Raw genomic sequence first — 19415 nt, 5'->3', positions numbered from 1 at the left:
AGACCTGGGTGTCATGGTTCATCAGTCATTGAAAGTTGGCATGCAGGTACAGCAGGCGGTGAAGAAGGCAAATGGTATGTTGGCCTTCATAGCTAGGGGATTTGAGTATAGGAGCAGGGAAGTCTTACTGCAGTTGTACAAGGCCTTAGTGAGGCCTCACCTGGAATATTGTGTTCAGTTTTGGTCTCCTAATCTGAGGAAGGATGTTCTTGCTATTGAGGGAGTGCAGTGAAGGGATAGCTGGACTGTCATATGAGGAGAGACTGGATCAACTGGGTCTTTATTCACTGGAGTTTAGAAGGATGAGAGGGGGTCTCATAGAAACATATAAGATTCTGAGTGGACTGGACAGGTTAGATGCGGGAAGAATGTTCCCGATGTTGGGGAAGTCCAGAACCAGGGAACATAGTCTTAGGATAAGGGGTAGGCCATTTAGGACTGAGATGAGGAGAAACTTCTTCACTCAGAGAGTTGTTAACCTGTTGAATTCCCTGCCGCAGAGAGTTGTTGATGTCAGTTCATTGGATATATTCAAGAGGGAGTTAGATATGGCCCTTACGGCTAAAGGGATCAAGGGGTATGGAGAGAAAGCGGGAAAGGGATACTGAGGGAATGATCAGACATGATCTGGGTCTTTACTCGTTGGAGTTCAGAAGGATGAGGGGTGATCTTATAGAAACATTTAAAATAATGAAAGGGATAGACAAGATAGAGGCAGAGAGGTTGTTTCCACTGGTAGGGGAGACTAGAACTAGGGAGCACAGCCTCAAAATACGGGGGAGCCAATTTAAAACCGAGTTGAGAAGGAATTTCTTCTCCCAGAGGGTTGTGAATCTGTGGAATTCTCTGCCCAAGGAAGCAGTTGAGGCTAGCTCATTGAATGTATTCAAGTCGCAGATAGATAGATTTTTAACCAATAAGGGAATTAAGGGTTACGGGGAGCGGGCGGGTAAGTGGAGCTGAGTCCACGGCCAGATCAGCCATGATCTTGTTGAATGGCGGAGCAGGCTCGAGGGACTAGATGGCCTACTCCTGTTCCTAATTCTTATGTTCTTATGTTCTTATTGAATGGCGGTGCAGGGTCGAAGGGCCGAATGGCTTACACCTGCACCTATTTTCTATGTTTCTATGTTAAAAGTTCATTTGCTGAGGCACAGTGGAGCTTGGTGAGCACAAGTGTGGGACACAATATCAGCTACAGCATTCTGGGTGAGTTGAAGTTCACTGGAGGATGGAAGTGGTCAGGCAACCAAGGCGATATGAAACGATAAAGGCATTGCTGAGCGTTTTGGGCAGTGGAGGAGGAGAGGTGGGGCAGAGGCCTCTCCATTGTTTTGGAGTTGGGAAAAGGGAATATTGGTAACAGACTGTCTGTGGTGAAGGAAGCTGAATTAAAATCCTGCAACTCTTGCATTAGCCTGAGGAGGTAGGCAGGGAGATTGATTACGGGGGTGGGGAGGAGGGGGAAGAGGGGGAGGCGGAATATACCAATTTCGCAGAGTGTCGTCCCGAGTCCGAAAGGCACTTGAAATACTCAACATCATATTGGGCGATATTCAGGCATCCTTGGCGGCTGCCTTAATGAGATATTAGGTACTTTGCGTGTGCAAATGAGTGTCAAGTGCCTGTTTCAGGAACCTGCCCTGAAAACGGTCAAGGAAGTTGACACAAAATCTTTCGATGCAGCCAAATAATAAACCATTAGTTCCCAGGCAGGAAAAGTTGGATTTTTTTTTCATATTTATTAATGAAATTGAATAAAGACCTTGGTGGGCTGGATTTTCCACTGCCGTTTGTCTCTGTTTTTGCCCCGGAGGGGCAGCAATGGCGGCGGGTGAGCTCTTCTGGGCGTGGGGCCAGCTTCCAGTGCCTCGCCGGGGGTTTTTGGGGCTGGTATCGGCGGGAGGCGCTGAGCATTACCGCCCGGGAGAGGTGAGCCGGTGTGCAATGCCCTTGGTTGCGACACCGGCTCGATTTTTGAGTCCCGCCCGACCCGTAGCGCCCCGCAGCGCCCCCTGGTGGGACCGCCTGTGAAAGCGGGCGGTCCGAGCTGCAGCGGCTGCAGTGAGGTTAGTAAGGTCCACCTCAGTTAAGTCTGATTGATTTTTATTTTCTTTACGATTTATGTTGGTGGTGGCGTGGGCTTGGTATTGGGAATGTTTTTGGGAGGGTTTTTTTTTTCTCCCCGGGTCTCCTCTTTGAGCGCTCCCAGGCCGGCTCTTTAGCTCGGGATTTTCCCATGCTCAGCCGGCCTAGCGCCCTAAGAGAGGTGGGCAACGCCTCCCTTAGCGCTCTGCCCCACACTCAGGGCCCAGCAGCCCAACTTTGCTGACTGAGGCGCAAAGCTTTTCCAGACGGTATCAGTGCCGCCCTGCTGTCATTAACGCCCCGAAAACCTAAAAACTGAATACCCAAGACCGGGTCCATTAAAATAAATATGGTCCCAGTGTTATCACCTAATGATCTTGTGCTCTGGAGAAGTTGGTAAACCTCTTACCTCACTGACGTGCGTTGATGTCGAGTGCCAGCTGTACGTGATGATTTCTGTCTCGGAAACGTTGTACAGAAAGATGATGCGGCTACATTTTGTGAAGACAGGAACATTTCCAAAAGAAATCCGCTCTTCTGACATAAACATTAGCTGCAAAAAAAAGAAGAAAATCCCAGGGTTTTGGAAATTTGTCTTGCTCGCATTGGTGCAGGAACTCGCCAATACCTCGCCCGGTGGCAATTCTTTATAACTTTTACCAAACATTGAATATCGACAAGCTATTTGATCTTTACACTAAGAACATAAGAAATAGGAGTAGGCCATACGGCCCCTCAAGCCTGCTCCGCCATTTAATACGATCATGGACTGAGGTCCACTTCCCTGCCCGCTCCCCATAACCCCTTATTCCCTTATGGGTTAAGAAACTGTCTATCTCTGTCTTAAATTTATTCAATGACCCAGCTTCCACAGCTCTCTGAGGCAGCGAATTCCACAGATTTACAACCCTCTGAGAGAAGAAATTCCTTCTCATCCCAGGGCAGCCCCTTATTCTAAGATTATGCCTGCTCATAATCTTATACGTTTCGCTAAGATCACCTGTCATTCTTCTGAATTCCAATGAGTAGAGGCCCAACTTACTCAACCTTTCCTCATAAGTCAACCCCTCATCTCCGGAATCAACCAAGTAAACCTTCTATGAACTGCCTCCAAAGCAAGTATATCCTTTCTTAAATACGGAAACCAAAACTGTACACAGTACTCCAGCTGTGGCCTCACCAATACCCTGTACAGTTGTAGCAGGACTTCCCTGCTTTTATATTCCATCCCCTTTGTAATAAAGGCTAAGAACTTTACAATCAATTAAGTACTTTTTGAAGAGTAGTCGCTGTTATAATGTAGGAAACATGAAAGCTAATTTGCACACCGCAAGGTCCTACAAACATCATCATCATCATAGGCAGTCCCTCGAAATCGAGGAAGACTTGCTTCCACTCTAAAAGTGAGTTCTCAGGTGACTGAACACTCTAATAAAGGAATTACAGTCTCTGTCACAGGTGGGGCAGACAGTGGTTGAGGGAAGGGGTGGACGGGGAGCCTGGTTTGCCGCACGCTCCTTCCGCTGCCTGCACTTGGTTTCGGCATGCTCTCGGCGACGAGACTCGAGGTGCTCAGCGCCCTCCCGGATGCTCTTCCTCCACTTAGGGCAGTCTTGGGCCAGGGATTCCCAGATGCCGGTGGGGATGTTGCACTTTATCAAGGAGACTTTGAGGGTGTTCTTGAAACGTTTCCTCTGCCCGCGGCTTGCTTGCCGTGTAGGAGTTCCGAGCAGAGTACTTGTTTAGGGAGTCTCGTGTCGGGCATGCTGGTCGAGTGTGGTCAGTGCTTTGATTCTGGGGATGTTGGCCTGATTGAGAACACTGACATAGGTGCGTCTGTCCTCCCAGTGGATTTGCGGAATCTTGCGGAGGTAGCGCTGGTGGTACTTCTCCAGCACTTTGAGGTGTCTGCTGTATATGGTCCACATCTCCGAGCCATATAGGAGGGCGGGTATTACTACTGCCCTTCAGAGCATAAGCTTGGTGCCAGATTCAAGGTCAAACAGCAATGTGATAATGACCACATAATAGTTTTTTTTAAAGTGATGTTGGTTGTAGAATACATATTGGCCGGTACACCGAGGGTAACTCCCTTGCAATTTTTCCGAATAAAGTCATGGGATTGTTTACCTGAGAGGGCAGATGAAACCTTGGTTTAATGCCTCATCCGAAAGATGACACCTGTGACAATGCAGCATTCCCTCAGTATTGACACTGGGAGTGTCTCTCTAGATTTTGTGCGCAAATCTCTGGAGTGGGTCTTGAACTCACAATCATCTGCCTCAGAGGTGAGAGATGAAAAATAGCCAGCCCTATCTGCCCTCTCAGGTAGATGTAAAAGATCCCATGGCACTATTTTGAAGAAGAGCAGGGGAGTTATCCCCACTGCCCTGGCCAATATTTATTCCTTAATCAACATAACAAAAAACAGATTATCTGGACATTATCACATTAATGTTTGTGTGAGTTTGCTGTGCGCAAGTTGATTGCCACGTTACCCACATTATAACAGTGATTACACTCCAAAATTACTTCATAGGCTGTAAAGAGCTTTGAGAGATCCGGTGGTCGTGAAAGGCGCTACATAAATGCAAGTCTTTCTTATATCAATCTTGTGCAAATGTAAAGCTCCAGCAGGTTTCACTTGAAGTCTAAGTGACGCAATCTGACCCTCGCTCTTACTTCTAATAAGAGGCGAGAGTACTTCCGACTTGGGCCAAGGCTGAATAAGTACTTAATGGCCTAGATTTTCCAGGAGTCGAGCATGTTGCAACGTGCTCCGCTTGGTAGATTTTTTTCCTTATCCTTCAGCTCAAAATTGTCGGAGGTGCGAGGGCAACGGGACATCTGGGACCTCAGCTGAATGTCGGGACCAACAGTCTATCTCCTCCTTAATAAGAACATAAGAAATAGGAGCAGGAGTCGGCCATTTGTCCCCTCGAGCCTGCTCCGCTATTCAATAAGATCATGGCTGATCTGATCATGGACTCAGCTCCACTTCCCTGCCCACTCCCCATAACCCTTTACTCCCTTATCGCTCAAAAATTTGTCTACCTCTGTCTTAAATATATTCAATGACCCAGAGAATTCCAAAGATTTACAACCCTCTGAGAGAAGAAATTCCTCCTCATCTCAGTTTTAAATGGGCGGCCCCTTATTCTATGACTAGGGGCTAGAACCTTCACTTTTTTTGCATGCTTAACACCCACTTAACACCCATTTTAAGCTGAAATGATGTATAACGCCCATATATCGCCCATTTTGGCACAAAATGGAAACTGACGGGCTTTTTTCGGAAACTTATCGCCGAGCGTTATTTTCCCAATGGGCTTAATGTCGGGAAAAAATATTACCGCCCGCCCATTTTTTGGGGGCGGAATCAGCAGAATGGGCCCTATCAATGCCCATATTATCGCCCAGGATTACTTTCCTCATGGACTTGACGTCGAGATTGAATAATAACGCCCGGCGACTGTTTTTTGTCGTAAAGAGCATATTTACCCAAACTCGTGGCCATGGAGATCGCACGTCAGTTTCACCACCTCGCACACATATCGGCCAGAATATCGCCCGTTCAAAAAACTGCCCACAAAAAGTGGAACTAACCGGGACGGATGCCAGCAATGTGGCTGGCATTTGTTAAATCCCACTCTTATGTGAGGAGCTGATATCGGAAAGATTTGCCTGAAAGAGCGTTGATGTGAGTGACAACGCTGACACACTGCTGTTTGTGTGCAGCTCAGACATCAATGGTGCCCATCATCTTGGTGCCAGTTAAAGTTTACGATGATTGATGTTAAGTTGTATTTAACCCTTTCATGGTAAAGAATCACCAGCGTGTAACGGTCTAGCTATCTGAGACAATGCGCAACAAGGTTATGTTCAATAACAAAAGTTTAATAGCAACATTGGTCTGAAATCACAGCCAATAACACCCAACCCCCGCCCACACCCAACTTTTTCTACCATTGACATAAATCACATGTTCAACATGTCCACCAACACAGAATACTAAGGCAAAGCAGGAGCGCGGGCCCCAGACCCCAAACATTGCAACAAATTGCATACACCCAGATGGACATATAACACAGCCATCACCTGCACACATGCACCTCAGTTTCCTTCCCCCCTCTCCTTCTTCTCCCCTGGCCGAGGAACTCCTCAGACGGTGCCTCATTGCGGGGGGGAAAAGGCAGATGCGGTGGTTGCACAGGTACGGGAGCAGGGGGTGCTGAGGGGGCAACATTTTCTGATGCAAAAGTAGGACCTTAGTCCTTGCTCTCATCTGTCGTTCGCAGTGGTGGGGCGGAACCGAGGGGTGGAGTGCCGCGCTCAGGGACCAATGGGAGGCCTGTGGCAGTAGTGCTCCTGGCTATCACATCCAGGGGCTCCGCCATCCGCGGAATGTACTCGGTCATGGTGATGGTGGCCAGGTGTCGGGATATGCCCCCCCCAATGCTTCGATGAGCTGGTCACCAATGTCTACAGTCCTCCTGGATAACTGTACCATCTCTCCACTGTCACGTCACGCTCGTGGAACAGACCTGCTGCGTCCACGAGGCCGCCGCGGGGTCGGTGCCGTCCTGGAGACAAACGAGGTGCCCTGTGGAGAGGTGCTTGGGGCTGGCAGCTCCAGAGTGGAGGCGGGAATGACCAGAGGACCATTAGATGGCCTTGGCGTGGAATGGCTCCTGGAGCGTGGCGATGCAGGTTCTTCGAAGTCCGCGCTCTCATCCGTCAAGAACAGACTCAGTGGATTGACGGGCGACAATCGGAGCTCCTCAGCACCAGATGTAGTAGGATAGTCCGCCGACTCCTGCCCCGCGCCCCCACCTTCTGGCCTCTGTGGCCTTGCCTGGGGTCGCACTGCTGGCTGAGCTGCAAGACACAAATGAGGTTATTAGAGGAGAAGGGGGTGCTAGGATGACAAGGTGAGTCCAGCGCTACACACAGCATATGCACGACAAAAGCACCACCACTCTCAAAATCATCGCAGACATCACATTTCATGACCATCAACGCATTGTGCATTGCAATGATTTTCATGAGACCAGCATTATTTATATGACACTTTTAGAAATCATCTATCATATATGATTGTTCGGATATGAGTTGGTGTGGCATCTATTGACATTAGGTCACGTAATGGTATAAGCTTTACTTACGTGGCATCACTTCAAGGTCTGCAGATGCGTCTCAGCCTATCCGGGGGTGCTTCCCCACGAGTGCGAGCACGCGCTCCTCCAACTCAGTGATGTCGCTGGGGACTGGTGGCCCCCCCCACCCGTTCACCTCTGCTCGGACCTCATCGTCGACAGCTTCTTCTGTAAAAGGTATCAGGACGACATGTCATGAGATCATTGCTTGATACTGTCACAGACACTGATAAAAGACATAACCGACAGATGTAATCATGGTTATTATCATTCTTTACCTAAAGACGTACACGGTGACCGCAGGCTTTGAGTAAAACATTCCCGGTCAAAGTGCAAGACCTCACATGTGCTGATAGTCACTCATGACTGTTACAAATCAAATTATATAAATACATAAGTACATGTAAATCAATGTAATACTTACTCTTGCGGATCCCACAAGGTCGTTCCATCGTTTGCGGCATTGGTTGCCCTCATGCACATCGTTGGTTGCCGACGAGACCACCTCTGCTATCTCGGTCCATATCCTCTGGTAGGCCTTTGGGGCGGGCTTCCCACGCCCTCTCTGTGCTAAATTACCCCAGCCTGACTCAACCTCCTGCAGGAGGGATGCATTTGCCTCATCCAAGAATCTCCTGGCTCTTTTGCGGCCTCCAATGTGCTCCTCTCCCACCGCACTGCTCTCTCCAGCGTCAGTTTCCACAGGGTGCTGTGATGCCTCCTCCTCTCCCTCCATTATAGGGCAAATTTGATCAAACATGTGGCTGGTAACAGCTAATTTTTGTTTCCCTACTTGCTGTGAAGCTCGAAAGTCTCCCTCCTTCCTCCCAAAGCAGCCACACCACATCCAGACACGCCTTCAGTTCCTCTGAGCTCCCTCTCTCTCTCCTCTTCTGCGCATGTCATGGTGACCCTTGACCTCCAGAATTGCGGAAATCGAGTGTTGCCATGCCGTTGCTAAGGACGGCCACACTTTATGGCAGAAGGTCAGAAAAATTTAACGCGACCACCCATTTGTCATCGCTCGTGGTAACATCCATTTTCAAAAATGTAAACTAGGTGTTTTGAGAATGGGTGAGAAACCGGCGATCTGAAAACCCTTCCACGCCGGAAATAACACCCATTTTTGGGCGATAACCACAAAAGTGGGGGTTCTAGCCCTAGGTCCCCTAGTTTTAGTTTCCCCTATGAATGGAAACATCCTCTCTGCATCCACCTTGTCGAGCCCCATCATTATCTTAAATGTTTCGATAAGATCACCTCTCATTCTTCTGAACTCAAATAAGTATAGGCCAAACCTACTCAACCTATCTTCATAAGCCAACCCCCTCATCTCCGGAATAAACGTAATGAACCTTCTTTGAACAGCCTCCAATGCAAGTATATCCTTCCTTAAATACAGAGACCAAAACTGAATGCAGTACTCCAGGTGTGGCCTCACCAATACCATGTGTAACTATAGCAGGACTTCTTTGCTTTTATACTCCACCCCCCCCTTGCAATAAGGTCAACATTTCATTTGCCTTCCTTTGATATTTGAGGATAGGGAATGAAACTGAGGAACGACAGTAAAGGAAGAAAGAAAAAAAGACTTGCATTTATATGGTGGCTTTCACGACCACCAGATATCTCAAAGCTTTAAAGCCATTGAAGTACTTTTGGAGTGTAGTCACTGTTGTAATGTGGGAAATAGGGTGAATTAAGTCAAATCAGGTACAGAAAGAAAACTAAAGAGAGGAAAAGAGAGGTTGGATTGAGAGAAAGAAAAGTAATAATAAAAAAAAAAATTTATATCTCTAGGAACAATTTACTACCTACAGGACTGAGACTCAACAGTTTTAATTGCTCCTTTTCTGGGCCGGAGAGGTTGACTGGCATTGCAGGAACATAAAATCTTATTAAGAAGATTCTTGCGTTGTTAAAGTATAAGCCCTAACTTTCTGTGGTGAGATTAAGGAGTAATTATCACGCAAACGCAGCGATTTCTTGGAACTCACGGGGAGGTTGAAGTTGAGCTGCTGTTTTCGCGAGGCTAATGGCGGAGCGGCGCAAATTGGCAACTCGCCCCGTATCTCTTACTTGTCACAAGTTGTTGGGCTATTTACGCACTAATAACTAGCGAATAACTAATAACTGCAAATCACTTGGGAGGACAGACGCACCAACGTCAGTGTTCTCGATCAGGCCAACATCCCCAGCATCAAAGCACTGACCACACTAGACCAGCTCCATTGGGCGGGCCACATTGTCCGCATGCCCAACACAAGACTCCCAAAGCAAGCATAAGAACATAAGAATTAGGAACAGGAGTAGGCCATCTAGCCCCTCGAGCCTGATTCGCCATTCAATAAGATCATGGCTGATCTGGCCGTGGACTCAGCTCCACTTACCCGCTCTCTCCCCGTAACCTTTAATTCCCTTATTGGTTAAAAATCTATCTATCTTTGACTTGAAAACATTCAATGAGCTAGCCTCAACTGCTTCCTTGGGCAGAGAATGCCACAGATTCACAACCCTCTGGGAGAAGAAATTCTTTCTCAACTCGGTTTTAAATTGGCTCCCCCGTATTTTGAGGCTGTGCCCCCTAGTTCTAGTCTCCCCTACCAGTGGAAACAACCTCTCTGCCTCTATCTTGTCTATCCCTTTCATTATTTTAAATGTTTCTATAAGATCACCCCTCATCCTTCTGAACTCCAACGAGTAAAGACCCAGTCTACTCAATCTATCATCATAAGGTAACCCCCTCATTTCTGGAAAAGCCTAGTGAATCGTCTCTGTAACCCTTCCAAAGCCAGTATATCCTTCCTTAAGTAAGGTGACCAAAGCTGCACGCAGTACTCCAGGTGCGGCCTTACCAATACCTTATACAGTTGCAGCAAGACCTCCCTGCTTTTGGACTCCATCCCTCTCGCAATGAAGGCCAACATTCCATTCGTGTACTGCAGGGAAAGGGTCCACAGCCAGATAGGGAATGGAAGACCAACAGGAAGAGCAGTGCAAGGAAGGTAGTGCAGGAGTCCCCTGTGGTCATCCCCCTGCAAAACAGATACACTGCTTTGGGTACTGTTGAGGGGGATGACTCATCAGGGGAGGGCAGCAGCAGCCAAGTTCATGGCACCGTGGCTGGCTCTGTTGCACAGGAGGGCAGGAAAAAGAGTGGGAGAGCGATAGTGATAGGGGATTCAATTGTAAGGGGAATAGATAGGCGTTTCTGCGGCCGCAACCGAGACTCCAGGATGGTATGTTGCCTCCCTGGTGCAAGGGTCAAGGATGTCTCGGAGCGGGTGCAGGACATTCTAAAAAGGGAGGGAGATCAGCCAGTTGTCGTGGTGCACATTGGTACCAACGACATAGGTAAAAAAAGGAATGAGGTCCTACGAAACGAATTTAAGCAGCTAGGAGCTAAATTAAAAAGTAGGACCTCAAAAGTAGTAATCTCGGGATTGCTGCCAGTGCCACGTGATAGTCAGAGTAGGAATCGCAGGATAGCGCAGATGAATACGTGGCTTGAGCAGTGGTGCAGCAGGGAGGGATTCAAATTCCTGGGGCATTGGAACCGGTTCTGGGGGAGGTGGGACCAGTACAAACCGGATGGTCTGCACCTGGGCAGGACCGGAACCAATGTCCTAGGGGGAGTGTTTGCTAGTGCTGTTGGGGAGGAATTAAACTAATATGGCAGGGGGATGGGAACCAATGCAGGGAGACAGAGGGAAACAAAAAGGAGGCAAAAGCAAAAGACAGAAAGGAGATGAGGAAAAGTGGAGGGCAGAGAAACCCAAGGCAAAGAACAAAAAGGGCCATTGTACAGCAAAATTCTAAAAGGACAAAGGGTGTTAAAAAAACAAGCCTGAAGGCTTTGTGTCTGAATGCAAGGAGTATCTGCAATAAGGTGGATGAATTAACTGTGCAAATAGATGTTAACAAATATGATGTGATTGGGATTACAGAGACGTGGCTCCAGGATGATCAGGGCTGGGAACTCAACATCCAGGGGTATTCAACATTCAGGAAATAAAAGGAAAAGGAGGTGGGGTAGCATTGCTGCTTAAGGAGGAAATTAAGGCAATAGTTCGGAAGGACATTAGCTTGGATGATGTGGAACCTATATGGGTAGAGCTGCAGAACACCAAAGGGCAAAAAACGTTAGTGGCAGTTGTGTACAGACCTCCAAACAGTAGTAGTGATGTTGGGGAGGGCATCAAACATGAAATTAGGGGTGCGTGCAATAAAGGTGCAGCAGTTATAATGGGTGACTTTAATATGCACATAGATTGGGCTAACCAAACTGGAAGCAATACGGTGGAGGAGGATTTCCTGGAGTGCATAAGGGATGGTTTTTTTAGACCAATATGTCGAGGAACCAACTAGCGGGGAGGCCATCTTAGACTGGGTGTTGTGTAATGAGAGAGGATTAATTAGCAATCTCATTGTGCGAGGCCCCTTGGGGAAGAGTGACCATAATATGGTGGAATTCTGCATTAGGATGGAGAATGAAACAGTTAATTCAGAGACCATGGTCCAGAACTTAAAGAAGGGTAACTTTGAAGGTATGAGGCGTGAATTGGCTAGGATAGATTGGCGAATGATACTGAAGGGGTTGACTGTGGATGGCCAATGGCAGACATTTAGAGACCGCATGGATGAACTACAACAATTGTACATTCCTGTCTGGCGTAAAAATAAAAAAGGGAAGGTGGCTCAACCATGGCTATCAAGGGAAATCAGGGATAGTATTAAAGCCAAGGAAGTGGCATACAAATTGGCCAGAAATAGCAGCGAACCCGGGGACTGGGAGAAATTTAGAACTCAGCAGAGGAGGACAAAGGGTTTGATTAGGGCAGGGAAAATGGAGTACGAGAAGAAGCTTGCAGGGAACATTAAGACGGATTGCAAAAGTTTCTATAGATATGTAAAGAGAAAAAGGTTAGTAAAGACAAACGTAGGTCCCCTGCAGTCAGAATCAGGGGAAGTCATAACGGGGAACAAAGAAATGGCGGACCAATTGAACAAGTACTTTGGTTCGGTATTCACTGAGGAGGACACAAACAACCTTCCGGATATAAAAGGGGTCAGAGGGTCTCGTAAGGAGGAGGAACTGAGGGAAATCCTTATTAGTCGGGAAATTGTGTTGGGGAAATTAATGGGATTGAAGGCCGATAAATCCCCAGGGCCTGATGGACTGCATCCCAGAGTACTTAAGGAGGTGGCCTTGGAGATAGTGGATGCATTGACAGTCATTTTCCAACATTCCATTGACTCTGGATCAGTTCCTATGGAGTGGAGGGCAGCCAATGTAACCCCACTTTTTAAAAAAGGAGGGAGACATAACAGGGAATTATCGACCAGTCAGCCTGACATTGGTAGTGGGTAAAATGATGGAATCAATTATTAAGGATGTCATAGCAGTGCATTTGGAAAGAGGTGATATGATAGGTCCAAGTCAGCATGGATTTGTGAAAGGGAAATCATGCTTGACAAATCTTCTGGAATTTTTTGAGGATGTGTCCAGTAGAGTGGACAAGGGAGAACCAGTTGATGTGGTATATTTGGACTTTCAGAAGGCTTTCGACAAGGTCCCACACAAGAGATTAATGTGCAAAGTTAAAGCACATGGGATTGGGGGTAGTGTGCTGACATGGATTGAGAACTGGTTGTCAGACAGGAAGCAAAGAGTAGGAGTAAATGGGGACTTTTCAGAATGGCAGGCTGTGACTAGTGGGGTACCGCAAGGTTCTGTGCTGGGGCCCCAGCTGTTTACACTGTACATTAATTATTTAGACGAGGGGATTAAATGTAGTATCTCCAAATTTGCGAATGACACTAAGTTGGGTGGCAGTGTGAGCTGCGAGGAGGATGCTATGAGGCTGCAGAGCGACTTGGATAGGTTAGGTGAGTGGGCAAATGCATGGCAGATGAAGTAGAATGTGGATAAATGTGAGGTTATCCACTTTGGTGGTAAAAACAGAGAGACAGACTATTATCTGAATGGTGACAGATTAGGAAAAGGGGAAGTGCAAAGAGACCTGGGTGTCATGGTACATCAGACATTGAAGGTTGGCATGCTGGTACAGCAGGCCGTTAAGAAAGCAAATGGCATGTTGGCCTTCATAGCGAGGGGATTTGAGTACAGGGGCAGGGAAGTGTTGCTACAGTTGTACAGAGCCTTGGTGAGGCCACACCTGGAGTATTGTGTACAGTTTTGGTCTCCTAACCTGAGGAAGGACATTCTTGCTATTGAGGGAGTGCAGCGAAGGTTCACCAGACTGATTCCTGGGATGCCGGGACTGACCTATCAAGAAAGACTGGATCAACTGGGCTTGTATTCACTGGAGTTCAGAAGAATGAGAGGGGACCTCATAGAAACGTTTAAAATTATGACGGGGTTAGACAGGTTAGATGCAGGAAGAATGTTCCCAATGTTGGGGAAGTCCAGAACCAGGGGACACAGTCTAAGGATAAGGGGTAAGCCATTTAGGACCGAGATGAGGAGGAATTTCTTCACCCAGAGAGTGGTGAACCTGTGGAATTCTCTACCACAGAAAGTTGTTGAGGTCAATTCACTAAATATATTCAAAAAGGAGTTGGATGAAGTCCTTACTACTAGGGGGAATCAAGGGGTGTGGTGAGAAAGCAGGAATGGGGTACTGAAGTTGCATGTTCAGCCATGAACTCATTGAATGGCGGTGCAGGCTAGAAGGGCCGAATGGCCTACTTCTGCACCTATTTTCTCTGTTTCGATGTTTCTATTCGCCTTCCTGATTACCTGCTGCACCTGCAAACTATCCTTCTGTGATTCATGCACAAGGGCCAATTGTGGAGCAGTGGAGGCGTGTCCTGCACAGTTGGAGCTGAGCTGCAGAGAGGAGCAGCTACCAATCTTAGCTCCTGTTTGGAAGGCCTGGAGAGCCCTGAGAACAGCCCAGGAAGAGAAGGAAGGAAGGGGCTTCACCACCAACTTTCACCCAGAGGGAGAGGAGGAAGGCAGAGAACTTTCAACAAATTTTTACCATTTCTGCAAAGAGTTGGAGAGAGGGGGAAAGACCAACAACAACACCCAGTGTGGAAGGAGGGAGACTCTACCATTCTACAGGTGGGTGTGGGTGCATTTCCCAAAAAGACTTTGTTGTATCGGTGGGGGGAGGAAAGAAGACCACTGAGGGCCGGAACATCGCGGGGGGGTGTGTGTGTGTGGAAGTGTGTGTGGGGGCCTTGTTTACAACTAGGCCCCCCCCACAATTGGACCCCCCCCCCATTGCCTAGCCTGGGTTAGCTGGAGCTACCAGGCTGAAGATTTCTTTAAATCACCGATTGAACATCGTTAGGAGTGTGTGCCTGGTGGCTCTAGCTGCCCCAGGTGAAGACATCTTCTCCCCCCACCCGAAGACCAACCCAAAGACTGTGCTTGTGTGTTTTGCCATCTGGGGAGTGCACCCCAAGAAAAACACCCACCCATCGCTGTGAGGGGAGACCTGCCCTCGCAGCCTCCCTCTTTGCCGCACCCCCCCTTTCTCTATCTCTCTCTCTCTGTCTCTCCCCTCTCTCTCTGAGAGCCCTTTCCTCCAAATTTTAACAAAAAAACCAAAAAATAACACAACTGAGCAGAGGGAGCAAGGCCCCTCCCCAATTGCCAACTAGGGGAGAGGTGTGCCTCGTTAAGATCTCCTCTGCTCAGTCTTTAGAGAAGAGGCCAATTAAGACCATTAAGGCCTGTGACTTTGGGGTGGGTGTAGCCCCTAAAGGGACCCCGTGATGGCGACCCCATCCACGCCGGTGGCAGGGCCAGCTAGGACTTATGCGCAGGCGGCATCCACATCCACGGTGCCTCCTGCGCCACCTGCTGCCCTGCCACCATTCAAACTAATAACCAAAAAACACGGGGTCAAGAGCTACACTCACCCCACAATGAGCATTGAGGAGTGCGTGCGGGCGATGGCTGGGGTAGTCGGCCCCTCGGCCATTGTCGCAGCCTCCAAGATGTCTGGGAAGGCCGTGTTCTTCCTGGGGTCGGAGCGGGCGGTGTCCCTGGCCCTCGAAAAGGGGCTCACGGTGGGTGGGACGTTCCTGCCGGTGGACCCTCTCGAGGCCACCGCGCAGAGGGTCATCGTGTCAAACGTCCCGCCCTTTGTTCCCGCTGAGCTCCTCCTCCCTCACCTACACCAACTGGGGGAGGTAAGGTCGGGGATTAACCCCATACCGCTCGGCCTCAGGGAGAGCAGCCTGCGCCACGTGTTCTCCTTCCGCCGCCAGCTCTTTGTCCGGCTGGCCCGGGAGGAGACGACGGAGGGGAACTTTAATGTGGTGCACGAGGGGACTGCCTACCGCGTCTTTTGGACGTCGGACGGCGTGCGGTGCCATGCCTGCAGGGAGGTGGGGCACGTTCGCAAAAACTGCCCCGCCTCCAAGGCCGCCAAACCACCGAGGGCGGCCAAGGCTGGTGCCGCCGCCACCCCTCCCCCTAGTTACGACCGCGTGCCGGGAGCCGTAGGTGCGCGGGCATCGTCGGAGGCCTTTGTTTTCATGGCCTCCGGCGGGGGGGAGGGAGAGCGTCCGACCGGAAAGAAGGCGCGGAACAAGGCGAAACATCCGGAGGCGGGTCCCCTCTGTGCGCCAGAAAATTTGACCACCGCGCTCAGCCCAACCCTGTCACCGGCGAGCGCGGGGTGCCCTGAGCCCGTGCCCGAGCCCTTGACCAATACCGCAGAGGGGCTCGGGCGCGGGCAAGAAAAGAAAAAGGGGGGGGTGGAGCGGGAGGCCTCGGCAGACATGGAGGTCTCCCTGCCTCCGCTCACCCCCAGCCACAAAAGGAGGCACCGCTCCGTTGAGGCGGAGGGGGAACAACATCCCTCCGCGGAGGAGTCGGTGCCTGCCGCGTGTCCCGAGTCCTCCACCAGCACCCCCAAGCTGCGCTGTAGGCGAGAGGAGTCTGTCCCCGGGGAGGGTGAGACAGTCGAGGCTGCCCAGCCTCTGCCTCCCGGGGATGGCGTGGAGGATCTGCCCGTCGTGGGGGGGCGTGGGGTTAGCGGAGGAATGCTTTGCCGCCGGGCAGGGCGTCCGGGGGACTGAGGCGGGCGGGGCCGAAAAGGCCGAACCTGAGCCCGCCCAGCTATTATCCAACTTCCCCCGGGAGTCGCTCGACCCGGCAGAAAATGAAATTAATGATTTTAATGACACTGTAGATGCTGGGCCGGGGGGTGGCAGCGGGGAGGGGGAGGAACACCCACCCTCGCCCCCTACTTTGGAGCTGGAGCACTTGGGGAGCCTGGGGATTTCCTATGGCCGGGTCTCTCCTTGTTCCCCGGTTCCGGGGGCGGAGGGGGAACCCCTTCCGCTGTCGTTTCCCGACCCAGCACCATTTTTAAAAGAGCCCAGTGGGGACTCCTCTGCCGATGATCCTGGGGGTGGGATCGGGGCAGAACCAGGGCCGGTTGGAGCGGCCGGGTCATTTGCCGTACCTTGTGCGGTCGATGGGCCGGCTGCTGGCGGCCACCTCCCGGAGGAGGACGGGGACTCGGTGGGGGACGCGGGAGAAAATCTAGAGACCACCGCCAGCGAGGCGGTGGATCTGCTCGCGGCCGCCGCCGAGACCATCCTCATTCCTGCAAAGGAACTTCGGGACTTTTTGGCCCAGAGCCGGGGTCGCTGCAACCAAGCCCGACTGGCCCTGGAAAAATGGTCCGAGCCAGAGCTGATCAAGGGGTCCGTCCGCGCCGCCGCTAAAACCTTGGCCACGGGCTTGACAAAGGCGCAACACCTTGAGCAGCGCGAGCTCGAGGGACTCCTCGCTGGGCTGCGGAGGGAGTGGAGTTCAACAAAAGACTCCGCTCCCTCATCCGCAATAGGTTAAGGTAGAGGTTGCACTATGCTTTTGCCATGAAGATAACCATAGCCAGCCTCAACATCAACGGCAGCAGAGAGGCACGCCGTAGATTTGACAATTTTTCGCTCCTGCGGGAGGGGAAATATGCGGTGTGCTTCCTGCAATAAACCCACACCGTTCCGGGAGACGAAGCCACGTGGCTCCTGGAATGGCAAGGAGAGGTCCGCATGAGCCACCTCACCGCCATTTCTAGTGGGGTGGCCATCTTGCTGGGCCCGCTTTTTCAGCCGGAGATCTTGGGGGTCGAGGAGCCCGTGCCAGGCCGCTTGCTGCACGTAACGGTTCGCCTGGGGGACGTGCCGCTCCATCTCGTGAACGTGTACGCCCCTCAGCCCGGCCCGCAGCAAACGCGCTTCTTTGAAGAGGTGTCCGCTCTTCTTGGCTCCGTCGACGTCGGCGACTGCATTGTCCTCGGGGGGGATTTTAACTGCACCCTCGAAGCGAGGGACCGCTCCGGTGCCCCGCAGTGCATGACGGCGATGGAGAAGTTGAGGGACCTGGTCGGGTCCTTCGACTTGGTGGACGTCTGGCGAAATCTCCACCCCGACTCCAGCGCCTTTACTTGGGTGAGGCCTGGAGTAGGATGGTCCAGAGTCGACCGCCTTTACGTGTCTCGGGCGTACGTTTCCTGCGTCCCGGCGGCCTCCATGCGGCCGGTGCCGTGTACGGACCACCACCTGGTGTGGGCGGAGCTCGCTTCGCTCCGCGCGAGGACGGGGTCCGCGTACTGGCACTTTAACAACCGGCTGCTGGAGGACGTGCGGTTCCAGGACTCGTTCCGTCGATTCTGGTCCGACTGGAGAAGGAAGCAGGGGGGCTTCCCCTCCTTGAGGCTATGGTGGGACGTGGGCAAGGCTCACGTCCGCGTCTTCTGTCAAGAGTATGCGAGGGGGTCGACCAAGAGGCGGGCGGCCAGGGTCGGGCGCCTAGAAAAAGAGGTGCTCGACCTGGAATCCCATCTCGGTCAAGTCGTCCAGGACCCGGCCCTGCGGACGGTGTACGAAGCGAAGAAGGCCACGCTGAAGGACCTGCAGCTCGTCGGGTCCCGAGGCGCGTTCGTGAGGTCGCGGATCCGGTTCCTGCGGGATCTGGACCGCGGCTCCCCCTTCTTCTACTCGCTGGAAAAAAGGCAGAGTGTCCGTAAGCAGCTCTTGACGCTGCTGGCCGACGACGGCTCTCTCGTCTCGGATCCGGAGGGCGTCAACAACAGGGCCCGTGAATATTACGGGGCTCTGTCCTCTCCGGATCCGTCCAGCGAGGAAGCGCGTAGAGTTTTGTGGGAGGACCTGCCGAAGGTCAGCCTGGAGGGCGCCGAAAATCTGGAAGCTCCGCTAAGCCTGGCGGAGCTGACCGGTGCCCTCGACCGGCTCTCGAGGGGAAAATCCCCGGGGCTGGACGAGCTGACCGTGGAGTTCCACAGGGCGTTCTGGGACGTCCTGGGGAGCGACTACGCGCGGGTCCTGGGGGAAAGTCTGGCGACCGGGGAGATGCCCCTCTCTTGGCGCAGGGCAGTCATCGTCCTGCTGCCTTAGAAGGGCGATCTCCGCCTCCTTAAGAACTGGCGCCCAGTCTCCCTCCTCAGCACGGACTACAAAATCTTCACCAGGGCGATGTCTGCTCGCCTTGGTGCCGTGCTGGACCACATGATCCACCCCGACCAGTCCTACACGGTTCCGGGCCGGACAATCCACGATAACATCCATCTGGTCCGGGACCTCATCCATTGTTCCCAGGAGGCTGGTCTGTCGGTCGCCTTCCTATCCCTCGACCAAGAGAAGGCGGTTGACAGGGTGGATCACGACTATCTGCTCGGAACTCTGCGCGCTATCCGGTTCGGGACGCATTTCGTCGCCCAGATCCGACTTTTGTACGCTGCCGCGGAGTGTCTGATTAAGGTTAACGGGTCCTTGACGGCGCCCCTTCGCTTTAGGAGAGGGGTGCGCCAGGGATGCCCCATGTCCGGCCAGTTATACGCCGTTTGCGTGGAGCCTTTCCTGCGCCTCTTGCGGACGAGGTTGACGGGACTGGCTCTGCAAGGGCCGGGCGTGGAGGTCGTCCTCTCGGCTTACGCCGATGATGTGCTCCTCGCGGTAGAGGATCCCGCTGACCTGCGTGAGTGCCAGGAGATTTACTCGGCCGCGTCCTCCGCCAGGATCAACTGGGAGAAATGTTCCGGACTCCTGGTGGGTCAGTGGCGGGTGGACTCCCTGCCGGAGGAGCTCAGGCCTTTTGCCTGGAGCATGACCCATCTCCTCTATCTGGGAGTCTACCTTAGCCCAGACGAGGGAGCCTGG

General features: G+C 51.6%; 1 protein-coding gene across 4 annotated transcripts in view; it reads right to left on the bottom strand.

Annotated features, from left to right (window-relative positions):
• cfap65 (cilia and flagella associated protein 65) overlaps positions 1-19415 on the bottom strand; it is a 282488-nt gene that overhangs the window by 93723 nt on the left and 169350 nt on the right. For all 4 annotated transcript variants that reach the window (XM_070875227.1, XM_070875229.1, XM_070875228.1 and 1 more), the window contains one exon: positions 2498-2641. In XM_070875227.1, the coding sequence (XP_070731328.1) occupies positions 2498-2641 (144 nt within the window). The remainder of the gene's footprint in view (positions 1-2497; positions 2642-19415) is intronic.

This window comes from Pristiophorus japonicus, chromosome 3 (genome assembly GCF_044704955.1).
Source record: "Pristiophorus japonicus isolate sPriJap1 chromosome 3, sPriJap1.hap1, whole genome shotgun sequence".
NCBI lineage: Eukaryota > Metazoa > Chordata > Chondrichthyes > Pristiophoridae > Pristiophorus > Pristiophorus japonicus.
The sequence above is the reverse complement of the archived record's forward strand: the minus strand, read 5'-3'. Positions and strand labels throughout refer to the sequence as shown.